At 38.5% G+C, this 22,542-nt stretch overlaps 4 protein-coding genes across 5 annotated transcripts; 3 read left to right on the top strand and 1 right to left on the bottom strand.

Annotated features, from left to right (window-relative positions):
• Nucleotides 1-5,737: 5,737 nt before the first annotated feature.
• LOC126785135 (RING-H2 finger protein ATL65) lies at nucleotides 5,738-6,966 on the bottom strand. Its single transcript, XM_050510747.1, has one exon. The coding sequence runs from the start codon at nucleotides 6,953-6,955 to the stop codon at nucleotides 5,789-5,791; it is 1,167 nt and encodes a 388-aa protein (XP_050366704.1). The 5' UTR covers nucleotides 6,956-6,966; the 3' UTR covers nucleotides 5,738-5,788.
• A 1,402-nt stretch (nucleotides 6,967-8,368) lies between these two features.
• Nucleotides 8,369-10,019, top strand: LOC126785154 (mitochondrial import receptor subunit TOM6 homolog). 2 transcript variants are annotated; one of them, XR_007671026.1, is made up of 3 exons: nucleotides 8,369-8,634; nucleotides 9,624-9,694; nucleotides 9,771-10,019. XR_007671026.1 is itself a non-coding variant. In XM_050510765.1 (2 exons), exon 1 carries the CDS (start codon nucleotides 8,469-8,471, stop codon nucleotides 8,631-8,633), a length of 165 nt encoding a protein of 54 aa, XP_050366722.1. In that variant the 5' UTR covers nucleotides 8,369-8,468; the 3' UTR covers nucleotide 8,634; nucleotides 9,772-10,019. The 2 variants fall into 2 exon arrangements, 1 of the variants encoding a protein (XP_050366722.1); XM_050510765.1 differs by lacking the exon at nucleotides 9,624-9,694 and having other exon boundaries at nucleotides 9,772-10,019.
• Nucleotides 10,020-11,525: 1,506 nt separating this feature from the next.
• Nucleotides 11,526-13,417, top strand: LOC126785150 (CASP-like protein 5C1). Its single transcript, XM_050510760.1, has 3 exons — nucleotides 11,526-11,946; nucleotides 12,866-12,998; nucleotides 13,095-13,417. The coding sequence occupies exons 1-3, from the start codon at nucleotides 11,813-11,815 to the stop codon at nucleotides 13,287-13,289; spliced, it is 462 nt and encodes a 153-aa protein (XP_050366717.1). The 5' UTR covers nucleotides 11,526-11,812; the 3' UTR covers nucleotides 13,290-13,417.
• A 5,502-nt stretch (nucleotides 13,418-18,919) lies between these two features.
• Nucleotides 18,920-19,771, top strand: LOC126785144 (uncharacterized). The gene has a single exon (XM_050510756.1). It carries the CDS (start codon nucleotides 18,947-18,949, stop codon nucleotides 19,673-19,675), a length of 729 nt encoding a protein of 242 aa, XP_050366713.1. The 5' UTR covers nucleotides 18,920-18,946; the 3' UTR covers nucleotides 19,676-19,771.
• Nucleotides 19,772-22,542: the final 2,771 nt, after the last annotated feature.

Below are 22,542 nucleotides of genomic sequence, written 5' to 3' on the forward strand. Positions count from 1 at the left end.
AGATGAAGCTAGCAAGCAACTTGGTGAAGAGAAGCTAGCAAAAACGGAAAAGAGAGGTGGGAGGGCTTGGTTCAGTTGAGAGCAATAAATTGATAGAATATCTGTCTGATCAACCAATACATAGCGGCCTGTATGAGGGTTTGATTAAGCTATAGCTGGATACACATTGCATGTTAGAAAAATATAGGTGGGAAAATGTAACTGTTAGTACGACTGCATTTATAATGGTATATGAGTTTGGTGAAGTTGCTAAGCTAAGCTCTTGGACTACTTTCGTTTCTTGATTTCTATTTGGTAATTGATGTAAGAGTAACACAAACAAACATTCTATGATTTACATTCAAGAAACAAAAATCATAAGTTGATGGGAGATTACTAACTTGATAATGTGGTAGACAATATAATGTTGCTTGATCAAATATGAAACCATGAACCTTGCCTTATGGAGTAGACAATATGGTGACTCCTAAACTTCCCATCAAGATTAACTTGTGAATCGACGGATTCAAGACTACGGCAAAATATATCTTACTATGTCTAAGAGAATTCGTTATTGTCAACACTGAACACAGGATTAGGTTTTTCCCATGTCTCCTCACATGCAAAGAGTGCACGCTTTACTTAGAACAAGTAATTATCCGGATATATATAGCATCATATTGTGTAATTCTTTATCATCAAATTTATGCTGGGGTAGTCTTATATAGTTAATTATATAATGGAGTTATATTTTACAATTACTACTTATAGACTTAATTCACTTAAATAGTGCCTGAAAACTATGTTTCTGATGAGGAGGAAAGGAATTAAAAGGTTTTCTGGCATGGGTTCATGGTTTAATTTGGTTAACTGAAAAAGTAACCATATACACCAAAATGAAAAGAGAAGTTTTAAATACACCCCCTAATTACTTAATACACATCTATATCTTTTCAGTTTTCAAAAAAAATTTCATAGGTATGGAAAATGACCAAAATATACCATAATTAAGAAAATATAAATATTACTATCTTAAAATTTTTATAAACTAATAATGTGAGAAATTAAGTAAGTTTCTGCAAGGAAATAAATTATATTTATGTAATAGAAAATTAAGTGGAAATTTTTTATTATCCATTTATCTTTTTATTTCTTTCTTAAAAAATTTATAATTTCCAATTTAGAATGTCAAACCAAGATAATTTATGTTAAGACATTATGATCTTTCTTATTTGAATGTAATTTTTCTTCTTAAAAAAATCGACGATGAAGATGAAGAATAGTTAAAGTTCCATCAAACAAGATGAAAAATGCATTTATCATTTATCATGTTTGAAAACTTGAAGAACAAGTATATGCAAGTATATGTAAGAATTTTTAAATAATCAATATGTATGGATCACTACAGTACATACTAATTATATGTAATCCTATTAAACATCATATGAAATTATAAGACACCTTGAGTTAAGGGTATTTTAAGCACTTTGAGTTGTATATTTAGTACAAAATTAGAATAAAAATAAAATAAGTGGTGTATTGAGTACTGAGTGTGTATTAAGTATTTAGTGGAGTGTAATTAAAATTTATCAAATGAAAAAGATGCTGAAATTTGCACACCATTTTTACATTCCACACACCTTTTTTTTTTTAATTATTTATTTTAGTCTCTTTATATTTCTTTCCCACATTACCCTTGTAAAAACCTTCCGCTCTCTCGTGTATTTCTTTCCCAAGGCGCCGCCCCTAACTACCTCTTCTCCTCCCCCTTTGTCGTCCAATGCTAGTTGCCTTTCCTACAACTAGTCATGCGGCGCCGACCAACACCACAGCTCCTTCCACTTCTCCAACGACCAACTTTACTGTGTCTCTGATCCTCCTTCTACTCCGTACAGCCAAAGGCGGATGTTAGTAACGGCTTGCCCAGTAACTGCTGGGAGAAAATAATGGGGGTCAGGCTAAAACAATTTATCCTCTAGGCAACTTTTTGTTTTACAACCCAGCCCAGTCCATAATTACCCTACTTTGTAATGACCTAACAAGGCAGATGTCATAATTAAACTCCAAACATGTTTCCTTTGTTTGTTCTTCTCATTTTACTCATCTCCTCTCCCAAAAATGTTTGTTGCTCTATTTTCTATTGCACAACTGAATTGTTCAATTATTCTATCACTTTGCACACGAAAAATGAATGAAAAAGAGAATGAGGTAAATTAAATTCAAAGTATAGTATTCTTAATGGATTCTTACTAATATTCTTCATATTAATTCATATTGGATTGATTGATTCTTATTTGATTCTTACTTATATTAGTTCTTATTGATGAGTAATTTGTAAAAGTTATTTTCTACCTCATAGATAGTTTACATTACTGTTAATGAATTTTTTTTCCACTCGGGTAACTTTTGGGTATTAGATCCGCCACTGCGTACAACCATACTACCAACACCACATCGACAGCTCTGGTCGCATCGCCGCCACTTCCAGCGTTGTCTAGTTCGCCGCATGCAAGGAACCTGCCGATGGACACTAACCGGGATTATAATCAATCGAAGTTGCCATAGGAGGGTTTAGTGTGCGTGTTGCAGTCGCCGTTATCTACTTCATCTATCGGGAAAGCTAAGGAGATTAGCCAGAGTGAATGAGTCATGGCAACAACCGAAAGTCAAGCCACAAAGCATAAGTAGAAATCTTGAAATGGTTTGAAAGAGGAACAACCCAGAATAATCAACACCAGAATCCAAATGGGTACGACTACACCAGTTAACCAAACAAAATCAAGCCAATACAGATCGAAAAGTTCATACCTTGAAGAGAAATGAATTGAAATTTATAGTACTAGTACTAGAGATCGGGAAACAAAGAGATAAAAGTTCAGACCTTGAATTATTCAATTTATACTGGAAAGTTACTAATTAAGCCCTAAACCCTACTAAAGTTGAGCATATATCCATAATTTTGGCCATATATTTGGGTTCTAATCTAGGCTGCATGGAATCGGGTGCGGGTACGTGGAAGCGAAGCGTTTGGAAACGCGGAAGCGTTTTTTTTTCTAAAATTAAGGAAGCGGGTGCGTTTTGGAAGCGTCATAATATATATATATATTATATAATATTTTTATATTTTATTTTTTAATTATTTTATCTAGTATTAAAATAACTGGATAATTATTAATGACTTTTTTTCTAACCCATGATTATCTTTAATTATAGCATTATTAAAGCTTCATTTCAAAAATCAAACAAAAGAATGTATAACATAGTGTGAAGGTGTTGGACACGTGCAAGTCAAAGAGACATCACTAGATGAAATTGATAAAAAAAAGGTTCGTCTTCTCTCTGTCTCTCTCTTTCATATGGATTTTTTTTCATATCTCTCCCCCTTATTTCTGACACATATTAGATTGATTGATGTTGATCATCTTTAACCGCTTAACGAAATAAATAAGAAAATGAGATGACAAGAAGAGTCTCAAGACATTGATTGATGAAATAGAGGTAGAGAATGAATCACGATTCCAATTTGGAAGTCAACGCTTCCGCCGTGCTTCCGTCGCGCTTCCAATTTAGAAGCCAACGCTTCCGCCGCGCTTCCGTCGCGCTTCCAATTTGGAAGCCAACGCTTCCGCCGCGCTTCCAAACCCACATTTTTCGGAATCGCGCTTCGGTCGCGCTTCCCCGCACTTCCGAGCGCTTCCGCTTCCGTTTCCGCTTCCGAAGCGGGAATCGGTCGTCCAACCAAACTTCCGTGCTATGTAGGTTCTAATCCATCAAGTTCCATTGAGAGATTATAGAGATGAGAAAAGTAAAGTGACTGACCGGGTAAAGGAGGAGAGATGAGGGATGAGGGAGTCAAAAAAAAGGATTAGGGAGTCATACAGTCACTTATGATGAGGGTAATGTGGAAAACTAACATTAGGGGAACAAACAAATCATTAAATAAAGAAGAGAGGGCGTAGAATGTAAAAAAAGGTGTGCAAATTTCAGCACCAATGAAAATGATCTGTTTTATAAAGAATTGATTCAGCAACCTGATAGGGCGATTGCACAATGGTCATACACTCATACATGCTGATCCATGTGCAGCATTATGTGAATATATGCACGTCCACCTAAGTGTACCTCACTGCTGTACATGTACAGCTATACAAGATAACAATACATGATCGACTAGCTACGTAGCTTGCTAAAAAGTATGTATACTTGATTAAACAAGTTAATCGGTGCGAACATTTTTTTAAACTAAGATTTGGGGGACCGCCGGACGAGATGATCTCAACTGGGAGACCGCCGCTGTGGGGTTTGTAGAGATAATAGGGTTTTTAAGTACGATTAGAGAGTTGTGTACTACATTGTTTCAGAGGTATGTACTTCAAGGACTTCTCATTTGTTATGTTGAAGAAGCTTCAGATTGATATTTTTCAGAGCTCTATAATCTTCAACCATATGTCTACCAGTGCGATATCTAGTGGACTGAACCAATTAAGAGGTGTGTGGACTACTCAAATATAGGGGAACTATAATCTTTGCATCAAATTCCTTTAGTCACACCCAATCTCACCTGCTTGATTCAGTGCATTAGCCAACGTACGTACTAATTCCTTTCTGCGAACAAATATTTACTTTGAAATTCAACGTCATTATCAGAAACTCGTGTTATACTACTTGGATTGGTTTATGGTAGAGATAAATGGAACATGCATCGTAAAATTTAGATTTAACGTTTCGCAAGTGTAAATCAAATGTCCACTAGCTAAAACAGTACATATGGCGACTAATGAAATAGGTTCCATCCAAATCCCACAGCCACATAAAATCACTATGATAAGAATTGTAAACTCTAAACAGACCAACAAAACTACCAAACATCCTGCAGCAATGTGACTGCCTTCCGATAGGCGTCTAGCTATAGCAACCCCTCCTATCCTTGGAGGCTTGGAGCAATGTCATACATCCCACAGCTGCAATATGCTCGATCTAGAAGAAGAATCAACGATCGATTATTTCTGCCGGATGAAGAGAACCCAAAAATTATGCAGTAAAAAGTAGTTGATCCATATATGCATTACAAAAATTTACCCCAATCAACCTCTTCAAAGCAATGAAAACTCCTTGCCCCAAATAGAATTACATGTAAATCCTTCCCTCCAAAAAATCAAAGCACGACTCTCCAGTCTGAAATCCCATTTCAGCATCGAACCCTTTTCCCCAAATGTGGACACATGCTCCCCCAAGTCAACAACTGAAACAACGACAGTGACAAACACTGACCACCCCTGATCACACTCAAAATCTCCAGAAACCCAAATCACATCTGCTATTTTGCTTCTTCCCTCTGTAAAATCAATCCACCAAAAGCCAGAAGAACCACCCACAAGCCCCCTAGACAAAGCCCGAAATCCTAAAAACGACATGTCAGACTCCTCCACATGAACACTGTCGGTGAAGAAAAAGGAGGCAGGAGAGAGCCCAGCATCAAAAAAGCCACCCCCAACTCTATTTTCTTCTAAACAAATTAAATGCCGCCAAAACCCCATTTAATTTTTCTGCGTTTCGTTTTGTTTTGTGTGCGTTTCACCCCCTCTCTCGTCAATTCTGGGCATTTAATGATCCTCATCCCTCCATTAATGACCGCACCACCCCTCTTTAACTCTCTCCATCATCCTTCCATTAAATCCCGACCCCATTTCCCTTAATTGCACCCACACCGCCCAATCTCCCACCGTCCGTCCCACTCCCCTCCCCTCCATCTCCTCCCTCCACGTGTCCTTCCGCAAATTTTTTAATTTTCCAACCCCACGTTCTTCTCCTATCTTCTGTTAAACCTCTCCGGCGACAGTAGCGCCTCGGGGTCGCCGCAGCGGAGGCGACTCGACGAGAACGCCGCCGCGGTCAACGCCGACGACCTCATGAACATCGGGCTCGTCATCGACTTCGTCCGCCGGGAGGAGCCCCCGCCGGTGGAGAATCTCGCGCTTGACTCCGATAACGGGAAGAAGCCCTTTCGCCGGAAGAACGGCGACTTCATGCTCATGCCGCGGTGCGACCGGAACGAGAAGACCCGCGGCTTTGACAGAGACCCGAACGGCGACGGCCGCTTGCTCCAGAAGCCACCGCCTCTCCGGTACCGCCAAGGCGACGCCGTCGTCGGCTCCGTCACCATCATCCGCTCCGAGGCGGAGCTCCGCTCGAATCCGAACGAATACGATCGCTTGAGGACGAAATCGCCTCCGTTGATTCTGTCCTCCCAGTAACTAAACGCCCTCCGCGGCGACTGCTCCTCCGTTGCGCAGGGAGTGATCTCCGCCGCGGAAGTCTCCGACTCCCGCGGCGGAGTTTCCGCGAGCGGCTCGAGTGCCATGCTGCGGAGGAGCGCGTCGTCGAGGCTGGGCCGGATTCTGGCGGCCATCAAGGGAATGAAGGGGGACTCGGGGCGGAATATTCCGGCGCGGCAGAGGGGACAGTTGGCGTGGGAGCGGAGCCACATGTCGATGCAGTCGACGTGAAAAGCGTGGGAACAAACCGGGAGGGTTCTGACATACTCGTCGTCTTCGAACTCGATCAGGCAGACGGCGCAGTCTTTGCTCCGGAGGGCGGTTTTGGCGGTGTAGAGGGAGAGAGGGATGGTCTTGATCACCGACTCGTCGAGGCCGTAGGGGGAGAACACGTGGAAGGCGTCGGCGGGGTCGAAGGAGGAGTCGTAGGGAGGGGAGTCGAGGTCGCCGATGGAGGAGGGGAGGTAGGAGCGGCGGTGACGACGCCAGTGGCGGGAGAAGCGGATGATGGGGGGGATGAGGTGGCGGGAGATGAGGCGGGAGTAGGTGACGATTAGGAAAGCGGTGGCGACGACGACGACCATGGCGATGAGGGGAGGGGAGAAGTCGATGGGGAGCTGGGAGGGCGGAGATGAGGAGGCATGGAGGAGGAGAGGAGGGGCGGGGGAGGGTGCAGGAGAAGGGGATGGGGAGGGAGGCATTATTAAGGAGAAGGGAGTGGAATCATGGCGGTAGTGGTGGTGGTCGGGGTTCGATGGAGAGAAGTGGGGAGGTGTTTGGGGTTGGGGTGTGTGGGAGGGGTTTAATGCAGAATTATGAAAATGGTTGACTTTGTAGTCTACTGACACGTCAGACTTTGATGAATTTAAGGCCGCCAGCTAGTTTTTTCTTCCCCCTTAGATATTCGTGAATACTGAAAATTACAGAGTTACCTCGTGATAAAATTTCATTAATGTTAAGCATGAGTGAGTAAAACCGTTTGTACAGAAGATGAGCAATTTGGAAACAAAAAAAAAAATCAGTAATTAGGTCTGAACTTTGTTGCCTATTGTGATGTTAAGGAGATGGAAGAAACATGGTGGAGTGGAGCTAGGCTCTCTAGTCTCTTATGTACCATGCACTAGTGCTCAACAATTTATTCAGGATTACATCTATTTTGGTGAGCAAAGTCAAAGATCATCTACCCAAATTTGTCCAATCTGTGGAAGACCATAAAATCTAGAGCATAACAAAAACTTTTAAGTCTTTATTTATGGTTGAATCTTGATCTTCTTTGTGGCACCTCCATTGTGTTGCAAATTCAAGTCAATCATTACTTTGTTTCATACCCGATTATTGCTGAGATATCATAGTGTTTTGACCAAATTGTCCCCACTCAACTTTTTAATTTCTCTTTGTATTGATGAAAAGTTGAGGATATTATTGGCAAATTGTTATAAACTTATAATGATGTTTCCTTTCTCAGAGGCATTTTCCAAACATGAGAAAGGAAAATTGCTGAGAGGGGAAATTTCCAATGCTTATGGAAAATCTCAAGAATTGTTTTCCTTTCCATGCCATTCTGTGAACCAAACATGACCTAAGATCATTCTGAAATTGGGATGTACCGCCTATATCTGTATCTCCATTGCCGACTTTCAATATCTAGGCACCAAGGCTTGCCAATGACCAAGGCAACCAAGGAGACTCGGCAATTTTGGCATTTATGATAAAACAAATACTCGTTCAAAATTTCTTGAATAAAAAGAAATATAATAGAAAATTACACACTTAAAAATACATAACAGTTCGTGAGATTTAAAAATTTTTCAAATTGAGATTTTTCTCAATCTTTCACTACTTTAACAATGAAACATAGTGGCGTAAGCTTTAAATTAAAACATTTGAATCTTTTACTTTGTTGAAGCCCTTATTAGATCACACACGACAACAATTCAAAAATATTCTAAACTCTACTCTCAACATAAAAAGTCCAAAAATTGTTTTATTTTAAAATAGAAAATTGATTTGAAATAATAATATATCTCCAAACGTGTAAAGTTTGAGTGTCCACACGTGTGCCCATAACTATTAACTCCTCCCCAAATCGATAAACCCCAATTAGGGGCCCAATACAAATCCACAATAGCCACAGAACTAGGGTTTTTCGGTTCCCATCTTCATCTCTCTCTCAGATCAGCCTATTCCGTAAACCAAAACACAGATCAATCCAAGATGTTTCCAGGTATGTTTATGAAGAAGCCGGACAAGAAGGAGGCCATAAAGCAGCTCAAGGTCCACGTCGGCCTGTTCGGCACTTGGGTCGTCGCCCTCCGTGTCACTCCTTACCTTCTCCACGCTCTTTACGGCGAGAAGGAGGAGCTCAAGCTCGCCCTTTGAGGTAACAATTTACCACATCTTGTTACTCTTGATTTACTCTGCTCTGGTAAATTTCTGTTTCAAAAGTTAGGTTTAGAAATTGGTGATTTCAAAGGCAAGGTTGTTTACTTGTGATCTGTACTCTGTGATTGATTGTTGAGTCATGGGTTTGGGATGAATGAAAATCGAGATTTATTATTGGGTGGTTTTGATATGGTACTACAGAGAATGTAGTAAAAGGAGTAGCTGTGGTTTCGATGTAGATTGGAGTAGGGAAAAAGTTATTTAAATGTGCTCGTATTATTTCGATTGATTGTGTTATTGATCGAGACCAGTTGGCTGTAGTCGGTACATTGTCTGTGGCTAGATAGGTTTTACTGATTGTTTTGGTTAAGGAGGGTGAGAGAAGTATTTTCCAAATGCTATTTTGAACTGAAATTTTAATTACTGCGGTTCGGAGGAGGGTGAAATAGGCCTCGTACGAACAATTGGTGACTGTTTTCTGTTTCTAGGATATACTGAGTGCAGAACTTGTAGGGTTTCTGTTTGTTTTGGATTGTAGAGTTTTTTTCATTGGCGTCATTGTAGGTATATGCTAATGCATATGTTCTGAAGTTGAATTAGAATAATTTTGAATTATGATGGTGGCAAGACTTTCCAACTTTATAGCATAAGAGAGGAGAAAACTTCAATAGCAGGTTTGATCAGAAGGCTACCCTTCAATGATTACTCGTATAATGCCACTAAAATCAATAGAATAAAAGTTGTAATTGTTATGGAATTTGGGGATCCAGAAAATCTGTCATTTTTGTCACAATTGTGTATTGATTATGGACTGGGAACTTGAACGTGGTATGGGTGTGCTATTTTTAAGAAAAGTGATGCTACTAGCTATTCGGATATTACATTATCTGTGTTTGAGTTTGATTGTATGCCTGTACAAGTGGTTAGTCGTGTCGATCTTTACTCAAGTTAAGCAAATCACTACCTTCCATTTGTTCATTATTCGAGGGGAATCACAACAATCTTTATCTCAATTGTCTGAGTCGGTAGATAAAATTGCACTATGGGATATGCTCTTCGTTAACTGATATATATATCTCTTATGGGTCTTTATCTGTAATATGTTTTTTATGCTTCTCTTTTTTTGATTGTGCAGTGCAAGTATGGGAGTAGTGGAACTGACTTCAGGGGAAGATGAATTGTTCAGAGCATCAGCCTGGTTTCCTTTTACCTCGTGTCCTGGAAAGTTTATGAGAACAGTATTAGGTTATGTTGCTATATCTTTTTGTATTTTGGGAGATACTTTACTATTGTATGATGTTTATTATACTTATGCTTGGTCAACTTTAATGCAAGGGTGAAATACAATTTATATGATGCATGAATGGTGCCCATTTAGCTTGATTCTCTTGATTTCGTTTGTGCTTTGAGGATTCGGCAGCCAACTGGACAACTGGTACTTATTTGCACTGTCCTTACCATTGTTACTATGTTGCATGTTTTGGTAATGAATATGTTTATTACATGCATAGAAGCCAGGTGAATCAAACTGTACCTGTTCCCTGGTTATTCAACTTTGAATTTGCAGTGTGATCATGCTTTATGATTCCCGGCTTTTATCATCTTTATGATATTGTTTCTGTTACTCCCTATACAAGGCCCTTTCAAAAGACTTTTGAGTTAAGGTTCTGGGGAATAACCACCCTTCGCAACTCCATGGAGGGTGAGAACATCATTTGGCGAAGGATGAAAGCTAAGCTTCATTCCAGAATTAAAGTGTTGGTTTTCAACGAAGGACACCATTATTGTTTGGGGTCTATCCTCTAGATAGGTTGATGCTTTCTTCTGCCACTTGGTCGTTAGTTTAACATTTCATTCTCAATCAGTATTATTCCCAAAATGTGCACTATAATGTTGTATCTCTCTATTCGTGTAGATAAGATGCGCTCATTCAATGTAAGAGTGCTATGTAAACCTGGACTTGGGAACTCATCTACAGTATACATATACGGGTAAAATTATTCAACTTTCAGTAGCAACTTCCATTCGGAGATGGCCAAAGCATCTCAACACAATAGGAATTTTGCATCCTCAACATCATCCGAAGAAGTCACTACGCTGCAGTGCATCACCTGAACCAAGTACATTTCTGGTTTCACCACCTGAAAATTGCCACTATATTGGACAGTCTTGGTAACGTGTCTAACTCCAAACCCCACTTCTAAAGCAATGGCTTACGTTTGTTCTTGCGGTGCGTTAGTTTTACAAATATAAATGGCTGTTTCACGTCTAATCTCCTATGTGAAGTGTTTGCTCTTAATAAGGACAACCCCAGCAAACCCTACCCTCACGTTGCCCCCATCAATCGATGAAGAAAAAAACGAAAGTATTAATGAATCCATACAGCAAAGTTGATCTCAAATAATAATGTCATTATTCCCAAGTTACATACATGTCATCCTTTACCTCTTTCTTTTTCTTCCCGTGTAAAAACTAGACATAATCACATCCCTTTACAAAAAAATTTCGTACCAATTATACAACTTGAGCAATTCAACTGAGAATTTCACTCTCAACATATAGTATGAAAGCCTAGTATTTGTACTTTTGAAGGAGCTAAGATGTACTCTTTTAAGTGTTTAGTGAAATTGCATATATCATTGCATCACACTTACAATAATGTTGGTAATTAGTTATTGGTCGTTTACATTAAACTTTTTGAATCATCAGTTTTTTAAACAAGGTTGATAGAAGTATGAGCAGATTTGGTTAATCTGTGTAGCCCCAAGTGTGTCTCCAATCAGTTTCATACATTGACACCTTGCCAAGCAAAAAAAAAGAAGAAGCAGAGGCCAAGTGTCAAATCCCATCATCATTAAAGCTTTTCCAATCAGCCTTCAACACCAAGCAAAGCTCATTCCACGACCCCAAAATTGCATGAAGGCCAAACCTGCTTCTCTTTCCTTTTCTTGAGAGTTCAGGGAAGCCCCAACAATAGAAACCTAACACAGTTGCAGATATTGTGGGTTTCCATCTGTTATTGGTGATACATTTTGTGGATAGTTCAGAAAGCCAAGTGTTGATGACAAGTCAGGAGATGAGATTGTTGAGGAGTGGAGGGTTAAGATGAACCTTAAGAAGGGAAAAGGCAAACCCAGAAAGAGTGGGAGTTGTGGTGGAAGAGATGCAACAGAGTCATGGATCATGAGGTACCTGGCTCAGTGGGAACAAGTGCCAGCTTCTCTTTGAGATTGGGTCAGGCTATATTTTCCTCTGCTTCACTTCTCTTCATGTCTTTTGGGGTTGATTTCTACGGCTACACTGCTTTCTGGTATTCCTTTTACTTTTTTATTTTTTCATACTGATTAATTTACCTCATTCTCTATTGGGTTTCTTCTACTGGTTGGAGTTTTAGATTTGGGGTTGGATGGAAAGAAATGGTGGAGCCAAGAGTTGTAGATCTCTTGAGATTGATCTTGTTCTATGAATGCGAAATTGGAGTTCCTTATTCTGCAATCTAACTTGGTTTTAAAATTTTGGTCATTCAATTGGAAATTGAACATGTATAGATTGGATTCTCTTTGCTCATTTAGTCAGTAAAGCCTGACTGGATTTAGTATTAAAAGCAACTACTTGTATTCATAGATTTTGGTGGATTACAGTTGTCTCCTAAATGCAGAATCGAAGTTGCTTATAGTTGTGGTATAATATTGACACTAAGTCTATGGATTTAACTACTGCAAATGTAAATAAATTGATTCGTGTTCAGCTGTAGTGTATTCGTATTATTGTTGCATATGATCAGACATAGACTGGCTGGACTAAACCTTTTTTCTGGTTCTCCTTTTATCAACTAAAAATCTTGCTTGTCTTGAAATTCCATATCCAACACAAATAATCTCGTATGTGCACTCATATTTCTTAGTATCATGAATTCAGCTTATGAACTGGATAATGCTAGGAAATTAACAAACGAACATAGTTGGGAAGCTCATATTCTGAATATGATAGTCTGGTGGGACTGTGGGAGACATTCCACAAGCAGTAAATAAATCCAGGAGAACTAAAATAGTTCAAGAAATGAGGAACATTGTTTTACTCCAATTCAGTTTTGATATAAACAACGTATAGCAATATATGACAGTCAGCAGTATACTAAGAATGTGGGATTGGGATAGAGTCTGTTGTTTTCTGGCCCTCGTGCATCATGTTGAAATTGAATATTCCCCTTTGCTATTTTCACATAACAGTTACCTGGTCACAGTCATGGGTCTGGTTATACCTTGGAGTTTCACATTGGCAATGGTAGATGGTTACTCTGTTCTTGTTAAATGCCCCCTTCGTCAGCCTGGAATACTGCTGATCATTGTTGTTGGAGATTGGGTAAGAATAGACATCATTTCGATAGAGGTGCATACATCCTTGCCTACTTACTCATGATAACTAATTGTGTCATTGATTCAACATATTTCTCCACAGATCCTATCAATTCTTACTCTAGGTGCAGCATGCTCGACGGCCAGTGTTGTGGACATCCTGCTCTGCGCAGGTGGACCATATTGTCCACCAAAGTTTTGCAGCAGGTACAAGATATCTGCTGCAATGGCTTTCATGACATGGTTTCTCTCATTCGCTTCATCTCTTTTCAATCTTTGGTTACTTCCCTCTTTGTGATTCTTATATGGATGTAGCTCATACTCCTTTTGATTAAATAAGAAACTGTAATCCATTTGAAAGCATTAAGTCTTTGGAAAATTGTAAATATGTACATCTGTAGTGTTCAAACCATACAAGTAACTGTAAATAAAGTTCATGAATTTCTATTTTCACACAAAGAAATCTGGACCCTTTGATGACCATCATAACTTTTTGTCAACCTGAATTTTTAATAATGCATATCTGATAATATTACTGAATACTTGTATGAAGCTCTATGCAATTGCCAAGTAATTTCAAATATGTTAATACTTCAAGATTTGATGTCACACAGGTTGATAGTGTAATTGATGTTTTATACACCTTTTTGTCCTTCTAAATAGTTCGCATATTGCTCCAAGTTAGCTCAGGTACGGTTGATATAGCAGATTTACTATGAACTGAACCAGACTCCACAGATTCATAGTTCATCTATGATCTATGTGCCTAGGCAGCCTAGCTCGATCATAGGTAAACTAGCTAGTTATGAACTTGAAGTTTCCAACTGAAATGGCTTCCCGTTTTGGTCACATCCCAACTTTGAATTAGTGTGCCGTCGATCTTGGAATTTCTTTGCTTGAACTTTTTTGGATAAAATACTGATCACTCCTCACAGTTTTACAAACTCGACAGTTTGCTCCTTAAAGTTTCAATTTCAACTGATCACTCATTTTACTTTTCAAATTCGAGCAATCTGGTCATTCCGTCATTTTTCCATCCAATTTAAGTATTAAGTTCATCTAATTTTAATTTGCCCTCACAGTTTTACAAACTCGACAGTTTACTCCTTGATGTTTCAATTTCAATTTCAATTGACCACTCCTTATACTTTTCAAATTCGAGCAATCTGGTCATTCCGTCATCTTTCCATCCAATTTAGGTGTTAAGTCTATCCAATTTTAGTTTGCCCAAAAAACAACTTAACACTCAAATTGGATAGAAAGATAACAGAATGACAAAATTGCTCGATTTTGAAAAATATAAGGAGTGATCAGTCGAAGTTGAAACTTGAAAAGTAAACTGTCGAGTTTGTGATCGTGAGGAGTGACTAGTATTTTGTTTAACTTTTTTTTAGGACTCAAGATTGTTGGCAGTTTCAAGTATGTGCTGATACAACCTTACTTTGTCTTACATAAGATTTGGATATTGAGCAAAAAGCTTCCCTTTCCGCTCTAAATGCTTTCAATCTCAATCAATTTGGTGTAATCAAAAGAAAACTAGGGTGCAAGCTTAGTTTAAAAGCGAGGCTCCTATATTGGGTTTATATCTAATTTTTCATAAAGGGATTAAAAACACCCTCAAGATTGTTGCTGCCTTGATGGTACATATATAGGTTCAAAATCTCAATCATATTATGGTGACACTTTCCAGTAATCGATCGCGGAAAGACTTTCAAGTAGATGTGCAGATAGGTATACTATGTTGCCTGACGGTAGAGTAACAGGTCTTACACATTACAACTGGTAGATTTTTCTTGCTCTGATATTTCAGTGTTGAAGATGAGAACACTTGAGCATTACCACAATAGTTCCAGCCTCAATACTTGAGTTTTTTTTTTCTTTTTTCTGAAGACCCCAATAATGTTGAGTTGGATCATTTCACACTATCGTGGGATAAGGGGATCTTGATGAACTTGTGGTCTTAGTGGATGGTCCTGTGACCTATAATTAAGAGGAAGAGTGGTCGTCCGCTTGGAAGCAAGAGCAAGAAGCCTCGTCTTGACTGCGCCTCTACGCACTACCTTACTAGCTAGCAGCTCCTGTTGCTAGGATGTTAGCTATTGAGCAAAGACAAAATTATGTAATTATCTATTCTTCTTAAAAAAGAAAAAAAAGTTTGTTTCTACATGCGGTCAAAATTTAGCAAATAAGTGACAAATAAGAATCAATTATCAATATTTGAGGTGCCTCAGATATATGAGAACTAACTTTCAAAAATGAAAATGAAGCCATGATGGGAATAGATGAGGCCATGAAAGTGAATACTATCGAGCAGAGAATCACATTCATATTCATTGTTCTCCATGCAAGCACATCATGTGCACTAATTAGACCAGTTGATATATATTTGTTATGTAGAGAGATAAACAACAAAAACAAAGAAGTTCTTGGATAATTAACTAGCACAAACTACGGGACTCAGACACTTGGAATATTCCAGATGTTTCTTTCCAACCAAGAAAACCAAAACCAGAACTGCAAGAAGAAAGAAAGAAGATAATAAGTAATAACTACCTAGGGAGCTTAGAACTATTTGTAACCAAAATCGTTTGATGGTTGTTCTTGTTGGAGATAAAAGATCTCACATCTAAAAAGTGACAAATAAAATAAAGTTTAGAAGTGTGTGGATAATATCCAATTGTACCGATGTCTTTTATGATTAAAACTCAACAACTGTGAGGTGGCTAAGTTGGGACAGTATTGGTACAATTGGTCCACGAGTCACGCCTGTCGCTGTTTAACATGTTATTAAAACGAGTCCCTCTCCAGTTGCGCCTCCAATTTATCGTGGACCAGAGTTTGGTTTCATTATTATATCATCGGAGAGTTTCTGATTGGATGATAACCAAATGTCGTTAGTTACTGGACCTTGGTTTATTTCGTCACAATGTGTTGGAGATGAGAGATCCTACATCTAAGAAGTGATAAATAAAATAAAACTTATAAGTGAGTAGATAATACTTTATTATACCGAGACATTTTGTAATTAAAACTCAACACCTGTAAGATGACTAAGTTGAGACAATATCGGTACAGTTGGTCCATAGACTACACTTGTCGCTGTTTAATAGTTCTTAAGCTTGTGGGTCAATATCAGGTACTGTACGACCGGATGAGAACAGTACGCAGCGACCAATGACATTACGAGACCGTATGGAAAGCCCCCATTTACTCTGAATTAATTTGATGGTTTTTGTATCTTGATTCATAGATGCGATTGTTGAAACTTGAAAGTGATGATGCGTCATTTTGTTTTTAACATTGGATCATTGACAAAACTATATATATTTAATATTGATGACTGATTGAGTGCGAATCAGTTCTTTTATGATTATTGTGTCATGGTCACCTGGTTGAAGGTACGAATGGATGACATGCATGCAAAGCAATTCTCAGTTAGAAGCAACTGAGTGAAGTTTCGAAAGAAAGGGAATTCGAATTTGTCCCCCCCCCCCCCCCCCCCAAAGCCATATACAGAGCAATGAGAGCATTCCTTGAGTTAAAAGAACTATATGTTTAATATTTTTTTCGGTCCATTCAAGAAGAACATGAAGTTGAAATAGTCATATAGCACACCCAAACACACGTACATACAATTAGTTATCCAAAATTTCCTCTGTATTTGGTGTTTTTTTTGTTTATATATGCATGCACTTTTGAGAAAAAGGGGTTACTAGGTGTATTCTAAGTATTTTAATTATACATATATATATATACACTACATACGTCTGCATGGTGTGGATTCACCGTTTACGTTGATAGCAGGCCGCAATGGCGGAGTGGACCACGATAGTGATAATACCCACCTCTTAGTGATCCCGTCTATGCTAGCCAGAGGTCCATTGGCGACCCACGGCAGCAGAAATTTGTAAAATTCAAGTTTGTGGGCAGATTTCGGCGATTGACCCATTCCGGCCGACGTGGGTCGCCGATGAAGTTCCGGCAGGTACATACGAGACCGCCGAGAAGTGGGAAGTGTGGCTATCATGGTTCGCTCCGCCGTTACAGCCTGCCGTCATAGAAAACGGCGAATCCGCACCTGAGAATTCATATATATATATATATATATATCAATTTAGGGGCCAACCTTTTTTATGCCAAATTCTTAGGCCATCTCCAACCTATGTGCTATAAATTGTGGCACACTTCGTCTCCAACCGATGGGCTAATGTGCCAGAAGTCGAGCTATTTTTGGTATACTAGCACACATGAGTCCCGCCTCAAAAACTATTTTTATTATTTTTTTGATGAATAATTTCATAATACATAACAACATTGTTTATTGGATATATATTTCATTATTTGAAAAATAAAACTGTATTTTTCTTTGTTGAAATAATATACTACAACATTAAACTTGTTAAATTTGTATTTTCTATAGTGTAACAACTTCTTAGATATACAACAATACTACCGATATAATACTAATAATTTTTAATGAACGAACAAACAATACTCACTTATTAAAACTAATAATTTTTAACTACATTACAAATAAAAATGTCAAATATAACAAGCATTTAAAATAGAAGGAATAGTTTCCGACTTTACTTCTGGAAATAAGTATAATTAAAAATACGTGCAAATGATTATTCTTCAGATATATGGACTTATACATCGAATACTCATGAGTGCTAGTATTTTTTTAATCATTAAATATAATTTACGAAACTTAAATTAGTTAAGTTTTCATGTAATTTTGATTTTTATAAAAAATAAGATAAATGTAGTTGTTCATTATAAGATAATTTTAATTTTAATTAATTTAATTTTTCATAGGCAACATGAGTTATTCCCACCATCCGATGATGTCTATTATCCGGAAATGTCGACCGATACACCAAATAATCATGATTACTAATATTTATAACTATCATTTATGTAATTTAAATTAGTTAAATTTCATGTAATTTTAATTTTTATAAAATAAAAGTTTGAGTTTTAATATTTTTCATGATATATTTATTAAATTTATCATTTATAAAAGTAAAGTTGTAATTAAATGATAATATATAAATTAAAAGATACTAACACATTAAAAAATTAAAGGGCTACAGTGTAGCACACTTGGGTTTGAGACAATTAATATCACATTGATAAATAATACCGATTTAGCGTGTCACACCGTAGCACATGGATTAGAAATAGTCCTATGGGTCGGAGATGGCTTTATTGATCCTATTGTTATCGAAGTTCTAAAGTTTCTGACAAGTGATGATTCCTAGATAGCTCTTGCATGTACTTAAGAACTATATCATCTTTAATCCTTTATTTTATATCTCACATGAGTCACATGCATATTCTTAACATTTCGAAAAAGTACGTAGTTGAATTCCACTCTTAATATAAATCTGATGAGTAAATAACTTGGAGAGGTTGCCTGTTGATTTGTATATATATTTTTAAATTTAGGCATGAATATTTCAACATACAGATTACACACATGGACATATGAACATGCAATTTTTTTAAAATCAAATAGGCAAATATATTAAAGAGAGCAACAGCAGAGATTCATGCAGTTGATCATATATACATGAATGCTTCAATCAACGATAAAAAGAATGTACCATTCTAAATATATATATCCATAGTTTTCGCCATGTGAGTACGTAGGAGGACAGGAAATACGTACATATATAAAGTGAAAATTCGTATATATTCTTATTCGAGAAGATCTAAGTATGTGCCTTATGTCTGCTCTTTCCCTTCACGACTTGGTGATTCTCATGCACACACTACCATCACCCACCATCCCAAAGCATAATTCCCTTCAATTGCTTCAACCAGAAGCGAAATTAAACTATAGTTTACATAATTATGCCATTCACAACTCACCCTCTATATATCGTCACAGAGTGATTAATTCCTTACTACAAGTCGCAAAATTTAAGCTATCTACCAACTCTAAAAGCCATGAAATACAATGAGATATCCCACTTCAGCCACCTTCAACATAAACTCAAGTTTGAGTACACAGAAATCCCATTCAAATGCGATGGCTGCAAGGAAGTAGGCATAGGCTCACGCTACAAGTGCGCGACATGCGACTTCGATCTCCACATGCACTGCGCCATACCAACTCCTTCGATCTTCCACCCGTTCTACACCAAGTGCTCCTACCAGTTCCTCTCTCGAGTACCTGGGGACTCCCCGCGCTATTGCAACGCCTGTGAGAAGGACATAACTGGGTTCGTGTACCACTGCAAGTCCTGTGGATTTGACCTCCACCCGTGTTGCGCGAAGCTCCCCATGGTGCTGGACGACGGGGAGGTCAAGCTCTACCTGTATCGGAAAGTGAGCAGCTCCTGCCACAGGTGCGGCCGGAAGGGGAGGAGCTGGAGTTACAGGTCGAAATGCAAGAAGTACAATTTGCATGTGGCGTGTGTGAAGGAAATGCTTGTGGAAACTTGGCATGAGTTTTTGAGGTCGCATGGGAAAAGTAGCACTAGTAGGAAGCTGGAGATGACTAGAATTCCTAGCCTGAGGAATATGCTTCAGAGCCATCACCGTAAGAGTAGAGGTAAAGTGAAGAAGTGTTGTGAGATGGCAGGGTTGGCCGTGCAGTTTGTAATATCGGCGGTGTTGGGTGATCCGACGACGCTGATTGCTGGGGTTATTGGGTCACTTATGTCACGAGGGTGATGTGAATTTGTGCGAACGTAGGAGGCATTTGGTGGGGTGGTACAGTGGTACATGGTGGATGAATTTGTAAGAAGTTAAATAGAAGATGGATAGGAGATAAAGGCAACTCCATCATCTCCTGTAATATTGTTAATAACCTATTTAATCCCTCTTTGATATATTTCCTTTATTTTTCTTGATTAAGAATATGCATAAATCGCATTAGAAATTAAAAACAAGCTTGTTACGAACTCTCGATAAACATCGATCAACATAAATTGCGTTATACATTACGAACAAGCTAGTCGCGTACGAACTCGATCACAATAATCATCGATGGCATTTGCGATCAATATAATTAGAAGAAGAAAATTGGCCATTGACACGTAATTAAATATACCAAACAGTTCTAGCTAGCATAAAATTGACCTGTATCGAATGATCTCACTCAAAAATATGTAAACAATTAGAGACTTCATCACAAAGAAGACCCCCATTTCTTCCATACCCACCGCTGCATGCTCATTTCGAGACAAAGACAAATAAACGAATATCTCCCGACTGTTTGAGAATTAATTCAAAGACTATCCAAACTGGTCCTTACCGTATATGCTACTTACCATGTACAGGCCATTTATATATATACACACGCGCGCGCGCGCCCGCGCACATATATACAGTATCCACTAACCCTGTTACTCACCGTGATCCACGCTGAGGCTCTCCAAATGAGCATGGTTTCAATACAACCTAACTCTTGCCGGATTTCACTTTTCCATCTAAATGTGCCTAATGAGGTACTCATGACTTTTAACTCAATATTTTGATCCGATTGTCAATGATTCAAGGTTTGTCGTATAATATAAAAAAAAATTAACATGTAAGAAAAATTCTCAAACGTGGTCGATCAGTATTAATACTACAGTACGTACATCGGTACTTAAGGATTACGTATCGGGTTCTTGTCAGACTGAATAAGGCAATTACCTCTGTAGTGGCCGCAAATTCAAGAACTCCGAACTTGATTTTTCCCCATTATCTTGACGCGTATACATCGTCTAACACCGACCAATATTTCAAATTTGCAATTACATGTCAATAGGTGGAAATTTCTGATGATTACGTATTACATATATTAAGATTAGTATGATTTAACAAAACAAATTGAAAAAAGAATAATTGATATGCCGGCCTATTTATCCGGTTTGTTGCGTCCAGAGGTCATGCGTGTAACTGCTAAGAAGATGATCGAGTTGGTAGCTTAAGTGTAGAAATAGTTTATAATCGATTAGAAACTTCTTCAGAACCATTTTGAGACTTATGTAACGTACAGTACACACAATCGTTGATAAGTTTTCAGCCCAGTCCCCATATTGCCATATATACCGTGTATTCTTGGTTGATACGTAATCGCGTATGTATATATATTAGTCCAGGTAGGTACGTACCTACTACGTACATAGCAAATATACTGGAATTAGAAACTAATATAAACATTTTTCCGAGTAACTTACCTGCAATTATACAAATGCATAGAAGAGACATGCATTTCCCTCTATATAATGTGGGGTTTAAGTTCATAATACCGGCAAGAACTTCCAAAACTAAATATTAAGCTAGCTTGAAGAAAAAGAAAAGAACACAAACCATGATCATTGACGGCAATCACATTTCCCTTGAAAGCCACCGCCACCCGCTCAAGTTCGAGGACACAAAGCTCCCATTTAGGTGTGATGGTTGCAGAGGGGTAGGAATTGGAAAACGCTACACCTGCGTCGAATGTAACTTCGACCTCCACAAGCACTGCGCCGTCGATCCTAATACTCCTTTGTTCCACCCCTTGATGCCCAAGTGCAGAAACTTGAAGTTCTGCTTGAGGCCTCCGTCTAACGCTACGCACACTTGCGATGCATGCACCAAGCCTGTGACTGGGTTCTTATACCGCTGTGATAGATGCAACTTTGACCTGCATCCCTGTTGCGCAAACCTTCCCATGAAGCTCGAAGATGAGGGAGTCAAGCTGAAGCTGATCGGGAAAGACAACAGGTGGATTTATAGGTCGAGATGCAAGAAGTATAAGATGGAAGTAGCATACGCGAGGGAGATAATCGAGGAGAGCTCGACTGAACTTCTGGGGTCAGAGATCACAAGCGTTCCCAGGATCAATACTATTCAGACCAGTCATAGCAGAGGTAAGGTGAGGAAGTATTGTGAGATGATTGGGTTGGCCCTGAGGATTGTGATATCAGCGTTGCTGGGTGATCCGACAAGTTTGATGATTGCAGTGATTGCTTCTTTCATGCGACCATCCTGAGTAGTGAGTACGTACCTGATATATATGTAAGCTTGCAACTTAATAATATCCAGAAGAAGATGAACGTCGCTTATCTTCCCGGCCTTATCAGTCTAATGTTTTTGAGTTTCTATTTTGATTAGTGTAGTTTGGTTTCTTGGTTTGCATGCATGGCCTCATGCCCTCATGACCGATATAGCTTAATTTTATCACTTTATGGTTGGTATTCGAAAACTCCAGTGTGCTTCAATTCACTAGTGTTTGATTTGTTGTTGTGGCAGTTTAATTATTTCCTGTAAGTATTGTAACAAAACAGTCAATAAAAGAAACTCTGTGCAGTATGAAATAATTGTGTATTATTGAATGATATGTGGGCCTATATATATAGGCATTACATCACCTGAATCCCGCAGGATTCGGAGTCCTAATCTATTATAGAGATGCAAATCTATCTCTAACATGAAACCTAATAAGGCTAAGACATACACAAGGATAGAATAATAATTCTCCCGGAACACTCTCCCTTGTGTCGCAAGCCAAGGTTGCATGGTGCACATATCGTTGCCTCGGTAAAAACCTTGTCAAGCAAAATAAA

The sequence above is a fragment of the Argentina anserina genome, chromosome 2, assembly GCF_933775445.1.
Source record: "Argentina anserina chromosome 2, drPotAnse1.1, whole genome shotgun sequence".
Classification (NCBI taxonomy): Eukaryota; Viridiplantae; Streptophyta; class Magnoliopsida; order Rosales; family Rosaceae; genus Argentina; species Argentina anserina.

Coding starts and splice junctions, on each gene's coding strand:
- LOC126785135 (XM_050510747.1), bottom strand. CDS start 6,955: ATGCCTCCCTCCCCATCCCCTTCTCCTGCACCCTCCCCCGCCCCTCCT.
- LOC126785154 (XM_050510765.1), top strand. CDS start 8,469: ATGTTTCCAGGTATGTTTATGAAGAAGCCGGACAAGAAGGAGGCCATA.
- LOC126785150 (XM_050510760.1), top strand. CDS start 11,813: ATGGATCATGAGGTACCTGGCTCAGTGGGAACAAGTGCCAGCTTCTCT. Junction 11,947..12,865: donor TACGGCTACACTGCTTTCTG/GTATTCCTTTTA, acceptor TTCACATAACAG/TTACCTGGTCACAGTCATGG. Junction 12,999..13,094: donor TCATTGTTGTTGGAGATTGG/GTAAGAATAGAC, acceptor ATTTCTCCACAG/ATCCTATCAATTCTTACTCT.
- LOC126785144 (XM_050510756.1), top strand. CDS start 18,947: ATGAAATACAATGAGATATCCCACTTCAGCCACCTTCAACATAAACTC.